General features: G+C 40.3%; 2 protein-coding genes across 2 annotated transcripts in view; one reads left to right on the forward strand and one right to left on the reverse strand.

Moving 5' to 3' along the window:
* BLTP3B (bridge-like lipid transfer protein family member 3B) overlaps positions 1-10,978 on the reverse strand; it is a 51,675-nt gene extending 40,697 nt beyond the window's left edge. Inside the window, exon 1 of the mRNA XM_065742744.1 lies at positions 10,809-10,978. Coding sequence (XP_065598816.1) covers positions 10,809-10,852 — 44 coding nt within the window. The 5' untranslated portion in view covers positions 10,853-10,978. The remainder of the gene's footprint in view (positions 1-10,808) is intronic.
* A 3,833-nt stretch (positions 10,979-14,811) lies between these two features.
* Positions 14,812-23,293, forward strand: ACTR6 (actin related protein 6). The gene is made up of 11 exons (XM_065742745.1): positions 14,812-15,034; positions 15,582-15,699; positions 16,219-16,287; positions 17,931-18,054; positions 18,751-18,886; positions 19,006-19,062; positions 19,482-19,580; positions 19,761-19,839; positions 21,117-21,288; positions 22,083-22,221; positions 23,010-23,293. Exons 1-11 carry the CDS (start codon positions 14,967-14,969, stop codon positions 23,137-23,139), a joined length of 1,191 nt encoding a protein of 396 aa, XP_065598817.1. The 5' UTR covers positions 14,812-14,966; the 3' UTR covers positions 23,140-23,293.
* The last annotated feature ends 26 nt before the right edge of the window (positions 23,294-23,319 follow it).

The following is a 23,319-nucleotide window of genomic DNA, read 5'->3' on the forward strand; positions in this document are numbered from 1 at the left end:
AACAATGCCTTGAAGATGTTTTCAAGTGCTCACTGTTAATCAATGTTTAGAAAGAACACAGCATGGATTTTTAGATTGGCAAATATCTAAATAACTACTGTGTCTCCTTAGTACTGTAGCCTGGCATGCATATATTTCTTGAACTTTGGTGGTTAGGCTTGATGACCTTAGAGGTCTTTTCCAACCTTAACAGTTCCAAGATCCTAATGATTCTAACATAGTAGACTATCATATTTATTATACAGATTTTACGTAAAATAGAGATGCTTACCAGGAAGTTAACACAGAATCTTGTTATTCAAAATTAGTGGTAATCAAAAATCTGTGATCATATTTGATACAGTGAACATGTTATCTGGAAAACATTTTAAAATTCTCTGAGCTTTTCATGTAATTACTTGGAATTAACAGTGTAAACAACTCCATGATGTGTACACACTCTTCTCTCTGAGTTGGTTCATGCGAACAGCTCCCTCACCATGCCATTTGTTTTTCACCCTGGTGTACATTCCTTAGAACAAATTAGTTACTGCTTAAAAACTGGGTCACACTGAGAGCAGAAGCCTAGGCAACATGGCCATTTCCCTGCACAGCATCCCATGAGCTTCCGTCTTGAATTCAGACAGTATTAAATAACCACTACTTCATACAGGAAAAGAGTAAAGGAGAACACAGCACATTAAAAGAAAAGGGCAAGAGGAAAAGAAATATAATAAAGTGCATGGTTGAGTTTGCCAATGTTTGCTGTCACATTGTTTTGCTGAGGCAGTAAAACATTGTTCTTACTGAGACAACACATAGTTTGTTTATAAATACCACAGCTATCCTGCACAAAAATGTTTTATTGATTCATTTTCAATTTAACAAAATATCCATCCCCTCTCAAAACATATCATCTGAGGTTTGACTTATTACACCCAATAGCATGAATTTCAATTCAGTTTAAATCTCAATACCATGAGTAACTTAACGTCACTCCCCTTAGTGCATGTACACATACACAATTAATAATACTGTGAAGTTAGATGGATGATTCAATTTCCCATTTAAAGACTACTGATAATGAGTTCAGTGAAAAGCAAACAACACAACAACCGCATAGTACTGAAAATCATATGTAGAGTAGTAAGTAACAATCACTGCATTGTGTTAGGACTACAATGAATAGTAAATTAAAGGTGTCCCTAAAAGAGTTAAAAATCCATACAGGAGATAATTGTTTTTCCTTGCTCAAAACATTTTTATGTTTTGCTTGTGACAAAAGAGGCTTGGAGTTCCGAATGGGCACTCCACGATGCATTCAAGAAAAATGGCCAAGAAAAAAAGAAGAAAAACCACCTAAGTAACTACAAAGGTAAGAAGCTATACTAAAAAAGACAGGCTAGCGTTTTGTAAAATTGAGTCAACAGATGATATGAATTTTAGCACAGCGCTCCACAAAGGCTGCTGAGATGCCCTGTCAAGTTTGTCAAACAGAAACCACAACCTCTGAATTTAATAGAGAAATTACAGAAGTCTGAATCGCAAATGGGCATGGGACTCTCAGCCATTCTGCACATCTACTGAGTATACAACATGTTCCACCTGGCAAGAAACAGTCTCAGTTTGTTGTTTTTTTTTTTGTTGTTTTTTAATGGTAGTTGTGTGGAAAATACGTTTCCATGACACTTGGTAGAGAGAATTATCCTTCTCACTGTATAATTCTGTATTGTAAGACTTTGTATTTGCATTGAAGAGGAAAGTGAACAAGCAAATCCTAGATGAGAAAAGATAGACTTAGATTAAAAAACAACTTTTTATACCAATAGCATTAAGCACAACAACCTTCAGAAGAGTCCTTAGGAACTGTCCCTTCTTGACCAAGTATGATAAGAAAGAAAAGAATGAGACAGACTCTAAATAGACATACTGAATTAAAAATATTTAGTTGTCACTGAGCAAAGGTGTAATCTAAAAACAAGAGACTTTACAGATGCAATGAAGTGCATGACCTGTATTGAATACAGGCAGCCATGATGGGACTTATAGGGCGATTCAACACACTCTATGCCTACAACACAGTACATTTGGCCAGACTTTGACACATAAACACCAATGCAATTTTCTGTCAAAAGGCCCTTATCAGGATATATACACTTCAAGGGCTGCCACTCTCCTTATTCTCATATAGTCATCCATAGGAGACTCGTAAATGGCAGTACCAATCGCAGCAGCTGCAACAACGTGCAGATTTCTCAAGGGCACCTGACATTATCTATGGTACCAGATTACCATTTTCTTCCACCTTTTGACATCAGTTTGTACAGGAGAAAGGTCCAACCCCTTGGTCAATATGGCCAGCCCACACAAATGCCTGCATACTCTATTTAACAGTCCTCAAACTTCTGTAGAATTCTCAAGAGCGTATTTTGTGACTGAGTGCAAGACGGAGAGCTGCATTCAGCGTGACTTGCTGGACACCCAGTGTGGTGAGAATCTCCACGAACAGGTATTGCAGATCATCTTGCAGAGGTGCTCAGAAGCCAAGCCTAGGGAGAGTAAGAGGCCATTGCCCTGTTTGTGCTCCCTACCCAGAGGTACTGCTACGGATACGGATTATAGAACACAAGGCAAGACCATGACTCTACCTACAATCCCACAACTTCAGATGGGACATTTCAGGCCACTATACATAACTTGAAACATGCAACTCTTATCAGGTCTTCTGATCTAGTATAGTGCAAAGACAGACCTTCTCCCTACCTGCTCACCAGGCAAACCACTAATTAGGATTCTGACTCAACATCCAACCCACCCTTCTACAACTCACACCATCCCCCTTATCTCTCCCATTCTGGGGGAGGGGGGGAGGAGGGAAGGGGTGGGTGCCTCAGTATTACATCTGGTTTTCTTTTTTTTTTTTTTTTTATATCTTCCAAATAATTGCTTCTATTTCATCACTACACAGATGGGCTTCAGTGTAGACTCCTACTCAAGCTCAATTTCTAAAGACAATATACTCATCCATTCACTCCAAGTCTTATTCCATACTTTTTCCAATAACAACACTCCTACCAACTCTCTTGTGTTGGCAGTATATAAACCTCCCCTCAAAGATATGCATTACTCTTTGGGTACAGATAAAACAGAAACAGCAGCTCATCAATAGTCATCAGTAGATGACATCAATGTAATCAATATCTGCTACCTAATGATGTGCCATACACCAAATCTGTTCAGACATAGCCAAGCACTGTGCACAGATACGGAGTTCATGCTGCATGAACAATAATGATCCTGTAAGTAAAATATTGCTAAATTTATTTCATTCCTGATAAAACTTCACACAGACCAGTGTTAGCTACTCTACTCCAAATGTATCACTTATCATGCATACAAATGTTCAATAATACCAAGTCTACAAAACTTGTTACAGATATGAAAATCTTCTACATGACAGACCTTAAAATGAATGCTGATTATAGGAAAATAAAATCTTTAACAAACATTCTAAGACATCTGGGAAAGCACGTGCAATTTCCATACTGCAAGCAGCAAAAATAATGTGTCACATACTGAGAATTTATTGATACCTGGTAAGTTACATTTCACTCAAAATACAACAGCCGGCTGCTAATGTAAAAAATAAATAAATAAATAAATAAAAACAACACCTGACACAAAATAATTTTATAAATTAAAACTAAGAAACAGCAGTATGGCACAAAAGCATAAGGCCATTTGCCTTTTGGAAACTGTACCACTGATTTACGTAACAGAAACAGATATCTTATTAATGCAAAGTGATCAGATGTTACAACAAAACATTTTTTTGCTAAGACATTTTCAAAATAATAATTAAAAAAAAAACAACAACACAGCGATTCTCTTATACAGATCATATAAAAAGCTAACTGACCCTCCAAACATCTATCGACACAAACAAAATAAACATTAAGTGAAAACAATTAGTAGCAAATGTCAAGTGGCCTAAAGATATGACAAAACACCTAAAAGATTACATTTAGAAATTTAATACGAACATATGTAAAGGTATTGCAGGTGTACTTCACCAACTAGTTTTGCAAAATTAATTCCGAACTTCTTTGTTTTTTATACATAACTGTACAGCAAGCAATTAATTTTTTGCAGAGCAGTAAGTTTCAAAAGCAAACAAAAGAGAGAAAATCCAATTAACATTTTATAGAGCTCATTTTAGTGCCAGATTTGTAGAAATACATACCACCTCTTACATTCAATCTACAAAGGTGGGAGAGGGGAAGTTACCTGAGGGCAAGGTATTCAGACAAAAGGCCCCTATTCCTGATGAAAGCAAGTGGTCAGTTGCCACAGTTTCTGAGAAGCTTCTGGTGCTCATTTTGGTAGTAAGGATATTCACAGCAAACCCATCTCCACCAGAGCCAGCAGGGATCGCTGCAGGGAATGGGACACAGGGGACACACAAGGGATCAAGTTCAAAGGGAAAAAGGAGCGATACAAGAATGTAAGAGATTTGTCACTGAAGAGAACTGCAGTCACAACAGTTTGTTATACATTATGACATTAAATAATTGAAAAGGATAGAGCTGTGTAAAGTGCTAGATTCCCACGGGAATATCCCTTGCTGCCTGATACTATGATGTTGCAGCTGTATTTAAATGAAGTTTTCTACATAAACTGTTCAATCATGCAGGAAAGATCTATATAACATAGCCAAGTGGTTTCAGAGATACTCAGTGTATGTGCAACTTAAGAAGGCAGATATCCTAAACTTTCACTAGATCTTGAAGCACAAGATAACTTCTCAGTGTTGTTTTGCCTAACCTGACATGCCTCAATCCACATCATATGTTCCATACAGTGTCTCAAATACACGTATTTAAAGGTTGCACTAAAGAAACATGACTACAGAGGTAATAGAATAGGACTTTTTCTATTTGACTGTATTTGTTGCTGTGGAATGAAGACTGATACATTTTCATCATTCTGATTTCACAAGGTTATGAGTTTTAGTAAGTTAAGCTTGTCAAAAATTAATATCTATATATAAAATGTAATAATATAATTTAAAAAAAAATCATTGTTAACTATCATCCTTTTGAAAAGATGCCTCAGCCTAAATACCATTGTGGATACAATATATTCCTAGCATTTGGACATGGCTCTTCATAGGCATTTCTATGTATATCTGAATAACATTTAAGAGATATATCTCAAGACTGAACTACAGATGCCCAGTTATGAATGAGAATTTTTCTACGGTCTCCAGATCCCCAAGCAATAGGAGCAGCCACAAGGCAAAAGTTGTTCCAGTAACAGCCACAGAGCTTCCAGATTCCTGGATAGCCGTGTCCCAAGGTTGCTCCCTTGGGAGTCAGAGGCCAGAAGCCAACTAGTCAGAGAAGACAAAAGCTCTGGTATTAAACTGTGCAGTAAATGGAATGGCAAAGCTGCCACAAAACCTGTGCTGGGAGCCTGCCTCACACCTGTGGGAGCAAGGCTCCTGGATCCACACTGCAAAGACTAAGAGTACTGAAAGCCACGGTCTGAGTGTGAGCTCTTACATTCCTTTCCCGTTTCTTCTAATGAAAAGATAATGGAGTGAAAGAGGTGCAAACTTTGTTTAGGATCAGATTGCAAAGGTGTGTAAAGGACTGCAGGAGCTACTGATCGAGAAACCTGTGTTTCCCTGCAACCTGAGAAAAACACTATCTGTCACATAATTAGTTCATTAGCAAGTTTTCTCACAGCAAAATCTGTGAATCATTTTGTGTAAGCCCTTATAATACTGTTAGTGTTTTATCAGCAACTTGATATCCTCTGTTCAATCTGCTTGTACAAGAAAACTGCAACTAAAATGAAATATGTTTAAGTATATAGCTTTGTCTCCTTGATATTAAAAAAAAAAACCAAGTCTCCAGCAAGAGAAATACTAGATTAAAAAAAAAAAAACAAAAAAACACACAAATGTTCTGTTTTTTATATGTTTATTCCTCCTCACTGCATAATCACAAAACACTTTTATTCCTCAAGTGTATTATTTAAATAGTTGAGTTCCTAAGAATGCTTTGCACTAGTGTATCATCTGCCTGTACACACAGTAATCTTCAACATCACTTAATTCTCAAAACTTATTTCCCAGTAAACCTATCATGAAAATGGCTTCAAAGAAAAAGATCACCCACTATACAACCAAAATGCTACTGATTAATTCATGGTGGTTCTGTAGACGTATGAATTTTTAATATGCATACAGAAGAGTTGTCTGACAAACAAAACTTCAGCAGAACTTTAAGAGAACAAATAAAACGTCTGCAGAATCAGCATCCAAATTTGTAATGCATTTACAAAAATAAGGTAAATCAAACTGAAAATTAAAAGAAATTAGGAATTAAGGAAATACAGACAAATTTTGTAATTTCTCCTTGTGTTCTCCTGCCATTTCAAGCAGTTCTTCTTTACTACCTGTTGTATTCTTTTTCACGCTTGATTCTTTCAGTAGGTGCAGCTTCTGCTCACGATAAACACCACACTAATGCTTTCCATAACCACTCAGATTAATGACAGACTTATTCCAAACAATGCGGGTTGTTCCACTTACATTGTGTGGTGAAGTTTTTCCACGTACTACCTAAGCCAATAAAGTCAGTCATGTAGAATACACCCTGTAAGTACTTCAGTAAAAGCAGAGAGAGAACCTGATTGATGCTTATTCCAGAAAAAATGAACACTTTCATGTTCTTTGGCTGGCAAAAAAATAAAAAAAAGATAACTTTCCACAAAATTACACGAATATAGAAGTGCAATACTCAGAAGTGTGAAAATAAGCATAACATACACACTTCTTATGCTACTAGAATAAATTGCAAGTTTAAGGATTTTCCAAACAACTGCAGGTAATTATTTACAAAAAGGAGGTCATTCACTCTGGCCAAATGTGTAACTGCTACATTGGCAGGTTCCAGAATAACCTCCAGTCTCTTGGAGTCACAACATCCCTTACCAAGCACGCACGTCTCTCACCCATGAAAAGGTGTAACAGCACATGGTTAAGATTCTATGTTTCAGCTGACCGTGGAAGAACCTGACAACCCAAGCAAGTGATCTGAACAATACATAGCAAACCCCTAGCCACTATGTCTCATTGCCAACTTTGTAACAGATATGCTTGCCTAATTTTAGGGCAGCAAACAAAAGCACTCCACCACCCATGTTCTTCCCTCCAAATAAATAAATAAAATAAAGAAAAAGAAACCTAATGCAATAAGGAGCAGTCAAAAACTCAAGGTATCTAAATGACAAACTCATCTCTTCACTTAGTAAACAGTGCTTAGTTTTATGTCCTATATCAAGAACCACACAATCTGAAGAATAAAAGGAAAATGTAATTTGTTCCCCTCCTCATCATCATCATCTTCCACAGCCTTGGAGAAGAGTAATGCATGTTGAAGGCAGAGAACAGCTTATACTTCCAAAGTTTCTAAAAGACTGTGAAAAAAGTGAAAACTCGATGCTAGACCTTGACGTAAGGTATAGATTTGTTACAAACAAAGCTCTGTGAACCTTTATTATTTCTAAGCTGTGATTTTAAGAGAAATCTTCTACAAAGCTAAAAAGCTATTCAGATATCAAAACTCTTCCGTTGCGTAGTCTGGATCTCCCTTCTTGTTTTCAGATTTTAAAGACTCATTATTTGTGTAAGACATTTCCCTCACTAGAAGAATAACTAAGGTTGGAAAAGACCACTACAATCACCCAGTCCAACCATTAGCCCATCCCCACCATGGCCCATTGTGTCCCTCAGTGCCACATCCACAGGGTTCTTGAACACAGACATGATTCAGCCACCTCTCTGGGCAGCTGTTCTAGTGCAGCACCACCCTTTCTGAGAAGAAATTTTTCCTAATATCTAAACTGAACCCTCCCTGGCACAACTTGAGGCCATTCCACCTCATCCTATCACTGTTACCTGGGAGAAGAGGCTGACCCTCCACTTCGCCACAACCTCCTTTCAGGTTACTGTAGAGAGTGCTAAGGTCTCCCCTGAGCCTCCTCTTCTCCAGCCTGAACAATCCTAGTTAACTCAGCCGTTCCCTATAAGACTTGTGCTCCAGAGCTTTCATGGCTCTATGTCCTTTAGACATACTCCAGGGCCTCAGTGTCCTCCTTGTAGTAAGGGGCCCAAACCTGAACACAGTACTTGAGGTGCAGCCTCACCAGAGCTGAGTACAGCAGGACAATCAGCTCCACGCTCCTGCTTCTGCACTATTTCTGATACAAGCCACAATGCTGTTGGCCTTCTCGGCCACCTGGGCACACTGCTGGCTCATGTTCAGCTGGCTGTTGATCAAGCAGATCCTTTTCCTCTGCACAACTTTTCAGACACTCTGTCCCAAGCCTGTGGCACTGCCTGGGGTTGTTTGACTGAAGTGCAGGACTCTGCACATGGGCTTGTTGAATCTCATGCAATTGGCCTCACCCCATCAATTCAGTCTACCTGTATCCATCCACAGGGTAAGGCTGCTTCACAATCCCAGTGTCCATCTATAAGAACCGTAAACTGCTAAATGGAAACTACACAACTAAATGACACAAAATATGCTTCCAACTTTGCATAAACAACTTTGCATAAACAATATTCAGACAGCTATAAGAAAGTTGAAAAGCTGAAAAGTACACGTGGTGGCAGATACTGCAGTAATCTCCATTGTAAATGTGTCTTAATCAGTGATCTGTGGAGAGGGCTGGGTGAGATGCTATTCAGAGGTCACTTCCAACCTCAACCATTCTGTGATTTGTGACAAAAAAAAAAAAAGAAGTACAGAACTGTAACTGGAGGTGCAAGCTTATGTCTTCCCTTTGTTCTTTAAAGTAAAAATTATAGTAGGCTTTGTCCAAAAAAAGAGGTATTGAATCAATAATAATACTAATTGAATAAAAAGAGAGAAAAAGATTAAAGAAAGAGATAACTGGATAATTTTCCACTCTTCCTTTATTATATGTGAACTTTTACCAGTACATGCCAATCCTGACACTAACACTTGCCTTGCTGAAGGTGGTAAAAGGGCATGAGTGTTGAGGAACTATGAGAACTGCAGGGCAGGAACCAGTGACAGAATCCAAAGTGAAAGTATCCTCTGTCACCCTGTGTTACAGGAACTTACTGACATTTTCTACTCCAAACTGAAATAAAACAGTGCACAAAGCATGTTCTTATAAAATATATACTAAGGAAACCCCAAATAAAGATCAAGATTGTCACTTTTGTTGGAAAAAAAAAATCCACAAAATTTAAAAAGCCACCTGAATTTGCTCCCTTGGGTATCTTGTGCAATCACTGAAGCACCAGTTCTACAAGAAGAAAGATATTATCTGATCACATGATTAAGAACACCCATAATAAGGGCGTTAATAATGTCTGTGCTTTCCTAATTTAATATTATGCTGTGTGGCTCAGGAGCCTCAGTTTCAAACTGCAAACCTCAAATCGTTAGATATATCCCATAAACTTTTTAAAAATGCCAAAAACTTGTAGCAAATAATTACAGTAGTCTCATTGAATCAACATCATCACATCCCACACAAAAACATGCAGATTTATCAGCATTAAATAAATGATTCTGCTGATTTTAAATCTGTTTACTTCACAAACCAGACAAGAAGCAGCTTGAGTTACTCATGCCCGGTTATGAGGCACATTTTGGCACTGAGACCAACACACTTCACAGCTCGTTTCGCTCTCCTTACAGCACGCTATCAGCACTGCAGGAAGTGATCTGTGTCAACTAATTAAGTGCACTGATTCCACGCACACTCCTGATGAGAAAGCTCACTCCAGGAGGATGACATGGTACTGCATTTCCATTCTCATAGCGCTGTTATTACCTTGTGAAAAGATTTCCTTATCAGCATTCCCAGCTACAAAAACTCAAATGAAAAGGTGGAGGAGTTCATTACATTGTTTTGCTACTGCCTGATGCAACAGCTTAAAGAGATAGATAGCAAAATGTTCAGAATGAGAATTTTGTTTCCACTGTGCACCATCGAGAGATTTGTCAAATGATGACTGCTGTGCACCATCGAGAGATTTGTCAAATGATGACTGCTGTATTTGCTTTGGGTCTCTATCAGCACTGATGAGAAAAAGCCATCAGAAGCACTGCACTGAATTAGAACGAAACACCTTGAAAAATATAAGCAAAGCAGCATGGGATCAACTTTTCAGGTAACAGCCAATTTGTAAAAGTAAATCCCGAAGAATAACAATGCTGCGCTATGAGGTACAGATGAGATACCTAACAGGCTGCTGTCCCTCCTTACAAAACGGCAGAAACTTCGTTATGTCGTTCTAAATCCGTGTACTCGTCGTATTTCGCAGACTTTCCCCAACTTTCACGCACAGCCGCAAAACGTCACAGCATTACCGTTCTTCCCCTCGAGCAGGAGACCCGCGCGATACCACGCGCGATACCACGCGCTCCCCAGCAGCCGCGCGAGCGCTCTCACCGCTCCGTGCAGCCGCTCGGCCCCCGCTGCCATCCTGCCTCCCCCGGCACAAGCCCGGCTGCGGTGGCCCGCTCCGCAGGGATGCCCGTCCCGCTTCGTGCTCCCGCCCGGGCTGCGTGCGGCACTGCCTACGCCGCCGCGGCTCACCCGGGGACCCCGGGGCCGCCTCCGGGCGGGGGACGGCGGCCGTTTCCACGCGTGTCACGGCGGGACAGCCCCCCGCGCGGCCCCTCCGCTCCGCGCAGGGCCTCCGGGGCCTTTCTCCAGCGGGGAGCCGCCGCCGTTCCCCCGCGCACCTCAGCCCACCCCGGCGCCAAGCTGACCTGGAGAGATGCTTCAGAATCTGCTTCTTGATGATCCCCGCCATGGCGCCCGCCGGCGCGTACCCCTTCACTACGATCGGCCCGGAGCGGGGACGCGCCTCATCCCTCCGCCTCCCCCAGCCCGAGCCGGGGAGAACGCGGGGAGCGGAGAAGCCGCCACTCGCCCTCAGTCGGTGCCCACCGCCATCTTGGCTGCACCATCACCTAGTGACGGGGGGCGGTACGGAGCCGCCGCCCCGCGCGGGGAGAGGCGGACCCCGCTCCGTTACTGCCGCCCCTCGGCGCCAGCAGTCCGTACTGCCGCCCATTCAAAGAGTCATTGAGGTTGGAAGACTCCTGAGATCACCCAGTCCTGAGATCACCGCCAGCCCATCCCAACCGTGCCCGATAGTTATGGCCCTCGGTGCCACATCTACACGTTTCTCGAACAGCTCCAGGGATGGTGGCTCAACCACCTCCCTGCGCAGCCTGGTTTGGTGTAGCACCATTCTTTCAGAGGTTTTCCTAACATCCAACCTGAATGTTCTCTGGCACAACTTGAGGCCGTCCCATCTCGTCCTATCGCTGTTACCTTGGAGAAGGGGCCAACCCCAGCTCACCACGGCCCCCTTTCAGGTCACTGTAGAGAGCAATAAGGTCTCCTCTGAGCCTTCTTTTCTCCAGACTGAACAATCCCAGGTCCCACAGCCACTCCCCATAAGACTTGCGCTTCAGAGCCTTCATGGCTTTGCTGCCCTTCTCAGGACACGCTCCAGGCCCTCCATGTCTCTCTTGCAGTGAGAGGCCCAAAACTGAGCAAAGTACTCGAGTTGCAGCCTCCCCAGGGCTGAGTACAGAGGGATGATCCCCTCCCTGCTCCTGCACTGTTGCTGATACAAGCCACAGTGCCAATGGCCTTCTTGGCCACCTGGACACACTGCTGGCTCATGTTCAGCTGGATGTCAGTCAGCATCTTCAGACTCTTTTCCTCCACCCGGCTTTCCAGCCACCCTTCCTTAAGCATGTGGCATTGCCTGGGATTATTGTGACCAAAGTTCAGGACCCTGCACATGGTCTTGTGTAACCTCATGCAATTGCCCCCAGCTCGTTGATCCAGCCTATCCAGATCCCTCTGAAGGACCCACCTCTCTCATGCAGATTAGTATTTCCTTCCAACTTGGTTTTATCTGTAGATATACTGAGGATGCAGTCTATCCCCTCATCCATATCATCAATAAAAATATTAAACAGGCCTGGCCCCACTACCAACCCCTGGAGAACACCACTCCTGATCAGTCACCAGCCGGGTTTAACACCATTCACCACTACTTTCTGGGTACCACTTCCTGTGTTTCTTTGTTCTTCACCCACTGATGACAAGATGCCAGACTAAAAGGCATTTCTCAGTCCCTTCTCTGCCTATGAAACATGTTTCCTGCAGGCCATATGACCTGCCCATCACCTAGTGCACCCAGCCTATTCCCTGCACCCTTAGGGACTAGCACTGTTTTTTTTGTGTGGAGATTTTTTTTTTTTTTAAAGCTGTTGAAAAGTGCAGCTAAAAGAAATAATGAGCAACAGTAATAAAAAATGTTTTGATACATAGTAAAGATTCACCCAAATAAAATGCTGATTTGCATGCATGTGTTAACAGCTGCTGTCAATACCTGCACTTCATGTGCCTCCCAAGTGCCAGAGCTGCAAGTGGTCTGAAAGTTCACTCACAGAAACAGTGTTTGAAGTTGCTTTCAATGTTCCAGATAAACTCTAATATTCCCTCTCTTTCACAATACATTCACTTCGATGAGCATTGTAAGACATTTATTCTTTATGTATCTCATGTAGTGGAAATACTAAGTCACTGCTTGAACCAGTGATTGAGTACCTGGTGAGAAGGCAGAGCCAACCCAGGGGAGCTCAGGTGCATGCAATGCATCTGGAAGGGGTAAAGCCAGGATCCAGCCCTTCCAAGACCTCATTTAAGGGTTGGCAGTGAAGGTGAGCACATTTCCCTGGAGATCCTTCCATACCTGAGGCTTTCTGAAGGTAAGAAGCTTCTTTTCCCTTGTTTTTGTGCCTATGGCTGTTGAGTTTGAGCAAACCATTACTTACTGCAGCCTGGGATCTTACAGCTTTGCTGTCATTGTTGTGCTTTCCGTTGCACTACACCCTTCTTTCAAAGTAACACTAGTGTATTTCACCTCTCTTTCAAAGTAACCTCATTTCTAGCCACAAAAAGCAATTAGTTTCTCTTCAGAATCCCCTGGTCATTTTAAGATGATACATCAAGCAAAGTAACAACCCCAAAAGCAATAAACAGCCTTGCCAGCAAGATGAAGAACTGCCTAGGTGTAGCTTCTGGCTCCAGCTCTCTTAGCCTGTTCTCCTAGGGAGATGTTCCATTTCTTGGATCATCTCCGGGATCATCTCCGTAGCCCTTCTCTAGATCTTCTCCAACAGGTCTATGCTTCTCTTATGCTGAAGACTATAATTGGATGCAGTACTCCAGGTGAGGTCTCACCAGAGCGGTGGGGCAGGATTACTTCCCTGCCCCTGCTGGCCATACTTCTTTTGGTGCAGCTCAGGATGCAGTTTGCTTTCCGGGCCATAAGAGCATGTTGCTGGCTCAAGCTCAGCATTTTCCTTAACCAGAATGTCTTGGCAATTACTCAAACTCTCAGACTTTTAAGATCATGTTATTCTCCAGGTGGTTTCCATGGTTGTTATAAAACCTGTAGGTTATGATTTCAAGAGGTTAAGTTCTCATGCTGTAGCAAAGTTTAACACAATTAAGCCATCTGTAGTAGCTTTGTTTGTGATACTGACCTCATTATATTACTTGGAGAGATTTATAAAGTGAAAATGAAGCACCACTTATGTTTTAGTCAATGTTTCTAAACTAGAAAAAATCCACTGTTGTCTCTGAATTTGTAGAAAACTTTGAGAACGTGACAGTTTCCTACCAAGGAAGAAAGTGGAGGGGTGGGAATAAAGCAAGACCCTTGCTGTGTGCTCCCTCTCAAATATTCTGCTGACCTAGGTCTAGCAGAGGACAGAATTATCAGAATGAGAAAGCTGAAATTTTCCTGCCCAGCATGGTTTATCTGAGTCGTGAAATCACTTTCTCCCTTTTATTTTTTGGAGCACGCTGATTGGCACAGATCAGCCCTCTGCCTTAAGGAATTAGAAGGGTGTGTGATAAGAAGCCCATCCTATCACTTGCTCTGAGCAGAATATCTTGTATTTTAGATCTTGACATAAGTTAATAGCGAAATATCCTCAGACTGTGTTTATTAGTCTTGGGATTGACTTTTTTTCCTGCCTTCTAATCCAGTGTTTTCCATCAGACGAGTGCTAGAAGGCTCCTGCATTGTAGAGTGCTGCTATGTGGAGATGATGCTTGGTATGACATCCAAAGAATGATTCCTGTGTTCAATAAAGGAAGGCAACTCTTTATGAAGAATGACACTTGTGAGAGTGTCATCAGCTGCAGCCTTAATACAAGCAGCAGAGAGTCATTTACTCTTCCCAAATACTTTGCCATTAAATACACAGCAATGAAAGATTTCTTCTTCTGGCTCTTTGCTCTTGGTGTACTTGTGTTAAGCCCTGTACCAGCGGAAACAAACATCACCTGAGAAGGAAAGGAGGCTGCACAGGCAGATCTATGCGTGAATCTCCATGGGTCTGTTGCTCTGAGTCCTGATCCAATGACTGCCAAACAAAAAAACCCACCGCAACCTAACCCTGAATTTAATACAGGCAATTAAACGACAACGCGACCGTGCGGCGCAGCCGGAGCTGGTACCGAGCGGAGCGCCCTGCCCGCCGCTGCCGCCGGGGGTCGCTGTGTCGCGCCGCAGAGCCAGGGGAAGGCGGGGTTGGGAGCGGCGCTGACGCAGGCGCACTGGGGCGGCTGGGCGGGCTGACGCCCGCCACCTCCCGCGGCGAGCGCTTCCGGGTGGCGCCCGACCAATCGCCGGGCTCGGCTGTTCCTCGTGCGTCGCCGGCATCACGTGAGCGGCGAGCGTCCGGAGCCGGAGGTTGTCTTCACGTCCCTCCTGCGTCCCGTCGGGCAACGCGCGCGAGCGCTGTTCCTCCGCTGTATGGTAACCATAGCGATCCACGGCGGTGGCGGATCAATACTGGGACGGCGGCGGCCGTGGCGCCGTGGGGAGCATGGCGACGCTGGTGCTGGATAACGGCGCCTACAACGCCAAGATCGGCTACAGCCACGCGCACGTCAGGTGAGGTTGCGCGGCGGGGCGGGCGCCGTCCGCTCGTCCCCGGTCGCTTCCCGCGCTGATCTCGGTGCGCGGGTGCTACTCGGTAGCGTCTCCTAACGCCCACCCACTCCCACCGCCGCTCTGCCCGGCCCCGCCCCTGCGGCGCGTGGCGGCCACGCCCACTTCCGCCTGCCCTGTGCGGAGCGGGTGCTGCGAGAGCCGTGAGTTTATGAGTCGCTGCGGGGCGGCTGAGGGAGGAAAGGCCCTCACAGCTCACCCGGTTCCGACCTGACGCCGTGGGCAGTGCTGCCAGCCACCAGCTCAGCCGTGGCCAACGTGATGCCGATCGCCTCCAGGGATGGGGCAGCGCTGCTCTTTGGGTGGCAGCGTCAGTGCCTCACTGCCCTCTGAGTAATTGTGCGATTTTTCTTGGTAGCCTGTATCAGTCAATTAAAAGCAAAGTGTGGCTGCAAATATGTCATTGAAACCATGCTGCTATGCAAGTAACATGGAAAGGGAACTCGTGTCTTATGCTGAGATGTGTAGGTGGTGTCCCCATTTCTTTCAGCGTCATTCCCAACTGCCAGTTCAGATCCAAGACTGCACGCTTGAAAACCTTCACGGCAAATCAACTAGATGAAATCAAAGACCCCTCCGGCCTCTTCTATATTCTCCCATTTCAGAAAGTGAGTAAATTAACTTCAGTCTACTGTTGTAGCCCATTGGAAATTGGTGCTTTACAGAACATGTTTCATGCAATAGGCCGCAGCTGGCATCATAGATGACCAAACTTCACAGTGTAGAATGTGACGCTTCTGTCAGAGAGAATAATGCCTGCAGGAAACTGTGTAGAATGTGACAACGCTTCTGTCTTCTGTCAGACAGAATAATGCCTGCAGGAAACTATCTTCTTTTTGTAATGTAATAGTTAACGTATCAATGGGAGATCATAATAACATTCTTTTTTTTTCTTTTAATGTAACATCTATTCCTTGGCGTAGAAGTGTAAGAATTTAGAAATTTTTACTTTAAAATCCCTTTATGCTACTAGTCTGTCATTTTTTTGAGATTTTTAGGTATCTGGTAGTTATTTTTAAAAATAAAGTAAGGTTGTATTTTCTAAAAGTATATTTTTTAATAGTTATATTAGATCTAACAGTATTTTCTAATCATTTCTTTTTTTTTTTTATTCCAAATTTCTACAGGGTTATTTGGTAAACTGGGATGTCCAGAGACAGGTTTGGGATTATCTTTTTGGAAAAGAAATGTACCAAGTAAGAGCATCCTTGTTGATTTGCTTAATTATCAATTTCTGTAGGTTATATAGTCACTGATAGATTTAATGTAAACACAACTATTAAATAAAACTGGTGAGCTTACATTTCTCCTTGAAAATGACTTCTATTAGAAATTACAGGGATTTTTTTTTATTTATTGTGTTGGGTTTTTTTTAAGGAAGATTATGACTGGGATTTGGTGTAGGAGTTTGAAGAACATTTGACATTTTCAGTTTTGTGAGTGCAATCTACGTATGTTAATGTTAAGTTCATGTCAATCTAATTAAGATTTCAAGTTAGCAAGAAAAAATCATTATGGGCAGATACAGCGTGGTTTAGAGCTTAAAGAACTGTTGATGTAAAGGAAAGTGATAAACTAGGTCAGTGGGCCAAATTACATGAATTAACTATATCTTTGGCTATTTTATTCATTCAGTTTTCTGCCAATTGAATGAATAAAATATAAAAGATCTGAAATGTAATTATTTGTGACACTAATTAGATTTACCCCAAGAAGTGTAGTAAGGCTGCTCTTATGTTTTTGTTCTTGTAAACAGTGCTGTATTGTTATTTATCCTGGAACTCAGGGTGTTTTTATTTTTGTGACACCTAGGAGGGTAGAACTGTACTCAGAATGAAAATAATGTCCCAAAACGCTAAGTCTCTGTACCTAAAAATACACTGCTGGATTTTCATATTCAGCTTTCATTTAAATTTTGGAACTAGAGTTCTCTTCAGTCACAGTTTCAAGATGATTTTTTTTTAATCCCTTTTTGTGAGTAAAGGCCTTAGAGAGATAAGGTTTGTAATATGCTTGGGTCTATATCTAGGTGTAGCAAAAAAAAACTGTAAACTTTTCAGTATTAAATTCAAGGAATCAGTAAATGTGGAAAGCCTGTCATCTTTTTCTGGTCTGATTAGATTCACTACTTGCTGTGGAATTTCATCTTGGTTAAATGCTGAGTTATTGAAGAGATGCTTTTCTATAGTAGAATCTTACTTGAGTATTGTAGTGTTCTTTATGTATATCCCTTTAAAATACTGCATTATAATATTAAGGATGGTGAAGGGAGCAGAGTACGTAATGAAAGTGCTCCCTTCTATTGTATTGTAACCCATTTCTGTTTTAAGATCTGTCACTGCTCATAAATTCCTTAAAAAGAAAATAAAGTGGAACTTTGCAAGCCTAGCTTTTGCTAACAGATGTGGCACGTGTTAATTGTGTATCTAAATTTACATAATTTTCAATTGCTGCAAAATGTAGTATGGAATCACAGAATGGCTTAGGTCAGAAGGGAATTTAAACTTCACCTAGTTCCAGCCCCTTGCAGCTACTCACCAGCTTGGGCTGCCCAGGGCCTCATCCAGCCTGGCCTTGGACAACTCCAGGGTTGTGACAGCTGTAACTTCTCTGGGCAACATTTTCCAATGCCTCACCACTCTCTGAGTAAATCATTTCTTCCTAACACGTAATGTAAATTTGCCTTCTTTTAGTTTAAAACCATTACGCCTTGTCCTGTTGCCATCAGATTCTGTGAAAAGTCTATTTTCCTCCTGTTCATAATCTCCCTTTACATACTGAAGGGCCACAGTGAGGTCTCTCTGAAAGTAATGGCTTTTTTAATTATTATTTTTCATAGGTGGATTTTGTGGATACCAATATTATTATCACGGAACCTTATTTTAACTTCAGTTCAATACAAGAGTCAATGAATGAAATCCTATTTGAAGAATATCAGTTTCAAGCAGTTCTTAGGGTAAATGGTGAGTACATCCCATTCTAATTTCACATTTATACATTTGGAAGTTTGAACTTGAAAATAAATAAATATAAATCTATACATGCATATGTAGAAATTACTTCGTTTCCTTCATGGCTCTGGAGTAATATGATACTCCATGCGTTGAAACTGGATTAGGCATTCTCCCAGACTGCTTTTTCTAAGGGCATCATTCCTTTAAATTCAGTTAAAGGAAATCTAAGAAGAGAGAAACATGGCAGAGCTAATTAATATATTTTGAAATAAGATAGCATTTGAGAAAGTCAACCAGGCAGTTATGTGAACACTTTCTTCTTTTAGGAAGGTGGTGGGTTTTTTTTCAGTTTTGTTTTGTATTAGCAAATAAAATGCAGCATTGCTGTCATGAAATACATTATTAGATGTAGGATATCTCTTTAGATAGACTTGAACAATCATGTTGCAATTTATCTGGACCTTAAGAGAGGACAAAGAGCAAGCATTTAAATCCATGATAAAGAAAAAAGGAGTGAGGCGAGTGGGAATATACAATGCATGATCTTAAGAGCTATCAAAGTTAGTTCATATGTTGATTGTAGTGTTCTGTATTGAGTTCTTGAAAGTCTGGCAAGGGCATTTAAAATAGGAAGAACTTTGATATCAGTGTAAATTCTAAAAGTGTATACTCATATAAATATTGAGTGAGTTTTCTGTATTTCAGCTGGAGCTCTCAGTGCGCACAGGTATTTCCGGGATAATCCATCTGAGCTGTGTTGTATCATTGTGGACAGCGGATATTCTTTCACACATATTGTACCCTATTGCAGAAGTAAAAAGAAGAAGGAAGCAATTATCAGGTAAACTAAATGGGTTTTTTTTTTAATTATCAGGTAAATTACATGTTTGGTGGTTTTTTTTGAACAATTGTATGCTATACCTGAAGTTATCAAAAATCCTTGTTACTTCTTCTACGCAGGATTAATGTTGGAGGAAAACTGTTAACCAACCATCTGAAGGAAATAATCTCTTACAGGTAAAGCATGGGGCTTGATATAAAATGAGCCAGTTTGTGAAGATATTCTGTGAATTTTAGATTAAATACTATTTAAAGGGAACTTTTGTCTGTTATAATCTGCTAGCAGCTGTCCTGAGCTTAAAATTGTCTCTATAAAAACTTAACAGCTTAATTCATCACAATGCCAGGACTTTTGAAGTTGCTGAAGAAACCTGTGTGTTCACAACTATACAAGTTCTTAAAATCTTCTGAGACAGCTGAATGGTAATTGACTGAGATAGTTGTCAAAGATGTGCTGCAGTTCTAGATTTCTGCAGTTTGAAAAACTGTGGTAATCCATCTCAAATAAAAAGCTGGGCAAGTAATGCTAGGAATTATAATTATTCTTCTCAAACTTCTCTATTTTAAATGGTGGTTTGTTATTTTGTTTTGCACAGGCAGTTACATGTTATGGATGAAACACATGTAATTAATCAAGTGAAAGAAGATGTGTGTTACGTATCTCAAGACTTTTACAAGGACATGGAGATTGCTAAGTATGTATGCAATGCTAATGTGTGTAAAACTTGGTACTTCTGAATAATCCGTACAAACAAATGAAAAATTACTGTTAATTAGAAAATTTTCAAGTTAAGTCAAAGGAAGTATTATCAGTATAAAATTGTGCAGGTTTAGGACTTGTTCTTTATTCTGTTGTATTTTATATTGTTTTTCAGATTAAAAGGAGAGGAAAATACTGTAATGGTAGATTATGTTTTGCCAGACTTCAGCACAATCAAAAAAGGATTTTGTAAGGTATTGATGCTAGAGTTTTTAATTATTTTTGGACTGTTTCACCCTGTTCCAGTTGGTTAAAAATATTTTTTCTAATGCTGCGTTGCAACTTCTTTCTGTTCTTTGCATTGATAGGTAAAATTTTTAATATGAAATAAGTATCTTGAGATGTATTGTTTTGCAGTGTCAAATCTTTAAGTAGCTCAGAAGCTTATAGGAACATTGTGCGTGGTTTGAAAACTGAACAATGCCGAAGGCTCTGTCTTTTCCTTCGTTAATCTGGTAGAAAAATGACAAGATGTGTTGTCATCTGTCTTTGAAGACTTTGTGAAACAATTATGTTGCTTTTTCGTAGTGAAGATTCCACACACTTTGTAACTGTTGCTTAAAACTGAGAATTTATTTAGCTTTCATTCTTCCTGAAGCATGTTCCTTTGAAGTAATTTGCATGTATTAATGCTAACTTGTAGTATTCATTTAAAGGTAATCATCAAGAGAAACTGACTTGCTATCCTCAGATTTCAGGCTGCTGTCAGTGCAGTATTGTGTTAAATTTGTTTGCAACCACTGCAGTTACCTGGTAATCTGATGTGCTGATTTGATGTTTTTTGCTACCTTTCCTGCTGGGCATAGATCTTGCCTACCTTCTGAGATCTGTAAATTTTTTAGAAAAACTGGATTCTAAACAGTTACCTGAAAGTTCTCTAATTTGCTTCTGTGATAGGAAGGGAAGCAGACAAGTTGTCACTCATTTCCTTAGAAAGCTGACAAGAAGATGAAATGCTTCTTTTCTAGCACAGCATTTCATGTCCACTTATTCAATACATGAAGTTTTATGTGCTTGTGCTGTCATAAAACTTAATTATCACTGTTTTTGTGAAGCTGAAAGATGCTTTCTCTCTGTTGTTAGTAAGTCTATCTGAATTTCTTCTAAGTGTGCTACTAAGTAGAAAACTCCAAGCTGTGCATTAGAAGAGCCTGAAAAATCTTCATACTAGTGACAACAATTGAAGTGTTGTGCTGTTTTTTCAGTTGGCCATAGTTCAGTTTCAAAAGCAGTCCCAGTATTTAAAGTGTCACTCTCGTGCATATGTATTTTATTATGCATTGTGCAGATCTGCAGCTGGCAAGTTGGTAAATTCAAATTTCAGGGTATGTATTGTCATTATTAAGACTTACAGGTAGTATGATTTAATAGGGAATATATGGCTTACCACTATAGTACATGAAAAAGATAAGCTGAATACTCCAGAATATAATTTCTTAAGCAGTGTTTACTATTCATGTCTTTAATTTAGCCAAGGGAAGAGATGGTGCTAAGTGGAAAATACAAAACTGGTGAGCAAATACTCCGTCTAACAAATGAAAGATTCGCAGTTCCAGAAATACTCTTCCATCCTTCAGATATTGGTATTCAAGAGATGGGAATTCCCGAAGCCATTGTTGATTCTATTCAGAATTTACCTGAAGGTATAATTTAAAAACTGTTTTGAAAGTTCTTATATATTTGCCTTGGCATCCAAAGAGCCGTAAGAAGCTAACACTCGCAGTATGTCAGCTAGGCTGCTGTGAACTGTTCTGCCCTCTGGCGTGTATCAAATAGCCTAGAATTGATAATTGTCTGTAAGATGCCCAGTTATGTGGCGTTTCAGAGGTTGGCTTCTACTTCTGCTGCAGTTAATCACTGTATATTGAATTCTCCTCAGTGTCCTTTACTAATGTGATCTACCTGTCTTAGATGGTAGAATATACGTAGATATTTTTCATCAGTGAAAGAAGAGAAAATTCAACCTGGCCAAAATCAGTCATTAAGCATCAAAGTCTAAAACCTTTCTGATTGCTGTGTTGGACAGAAGTAATATCATTGCCTTCATGGTATAGATTATATAGACGTAGTTAATGTTACTACTACAACAAAGACTTTCATAGGTTTCATGATGCCATATAAGGATGGAGGTTTTGAGACTACGAAATGGTACAATTTTTAACAGTACTAAATAAAATTCATTTTGAAAGGGGAATGTGTTGGCAGGCGTGAAATATAACAGACAATTAAAAAGTGATTTTAGGGAGTTAAAGAACAGAGGATGGTTCATCTGTTGTATTTTGGAATAAATACAACTGTGATTTGATGTTCAATAGATTATCACAACTTCTGTATGTATTTCTTAACTTGTTTCTAAATCATAACAAAACAGGGGAAGAAAATTCTAATTTCTAAATACACCCGTAGTCTCTAACTACAGGTTTTATTTATCTTAAAGAAATGCAGCCTCACTTCTTCAAGAACATAGTTCTGACTGGGGGAAACACGCTTTTCCCGGGCTTCAGAGATAGAGTCTATTCTGAAGTTCGTTGCCTTACTCCAACTGACTATGATGTTTCTGTTGTTCTCCCTGAAAAGTAAGTCCTAAACTGTACTGAAAAAACTATTAAGCAGGATTTCTTTTGCTCATAAGATACGTAATGTTAATCCCTTTAAGTGATCCAAAATTGTTCAAGAAGGATTGTTTTCATTTGTTGTATTGGCAGACAAATTGAATGTATTAGAGACCATCTGCTTGTCTGGTGTATTACCTAATAAAGTTAAGTACATAAGTGGTTGTTTTCAGCATAAGAATTATAAATAGACCAGTAAGATTGTAGTCTCATCAAGAGAAGTGAATACATAAGTAGGCATGATTAGAGTTTAGTCCTTTACTTAAAAGAATTATTAGTATATTAATTCTGACGTGTCAGTTTTAATGCAGGGATTTGAAGGAATAACATCTTTGCAGAGAGTGAATATACAGTAGAGGCAAAACAAGTAGCCTTTGGTCATACAAAAAAATTGTTTACCTTTTAAAGAACTATTAGAGAATATTTTTGAATATTGAAGAATTATTACTTACAGAAAGAAAATACAAATACATTTCTATATCCTGCCCCCTTCACGCCTGCCTCCCAAAAGTTAATTTTTATAAAATGGCAAGACAATTAACCCTGACAAAGTTTCAGACTTGTCTGAAAACTTGGCTGGAGCTGGATGGTTGATTTCATTTAGCAGTCAAAAAAACCTCTTAGAACAGTCTTTTCTGATTTGATATATTTTTAATATATACAGTTAAATAAAAGTATGCAACAATGATTTCCAAGAACTGTATTTTAAATGAACTTGCACAAGATTGACAATGGTTTTGTTCATTTTTCAGCCCTATTACTTATTCTTGGGAAGGTGGGAAGCTCATTTCTGAAAATGATGATTTTGAAGACATGGTAGTAACCAGAGAAGATTACGAAGAACATGGACACAACATCTGTGAAGAGAAATTTGATATATAAGTAGCATAATTAGTGACATTGTTATTCCATTGTTTTATTCAGAGTGGAGCTCTGAGCTGTGGCTTGTTCTGTCAGTTAGGATTGTGTTTTAGCTTTCCTCTGCTTAATTGGATTGGGAAAAGTTCTCTTTCAGAATAAAGTTTTACAAGCCTAATCTTTACTGACTGCTTCATTATATTC

This window comes from Cyrtonyx montezumae, unplaced genomic scaffold (assembly GCF_038088225.1).
Source record: "Cyrtonyx montezumae isolate F1298 unplaced genomic scaffold, pur_monq_1.0 scaffold_3, whole genome shotgun sequence".
NCBI classification, from domain to species: Eukaryota; Metazoa; Chordata; class Aves; order Galliformes; family Odontophoridae; genus Cyrtonyx; species Cyrtonyx montezumae.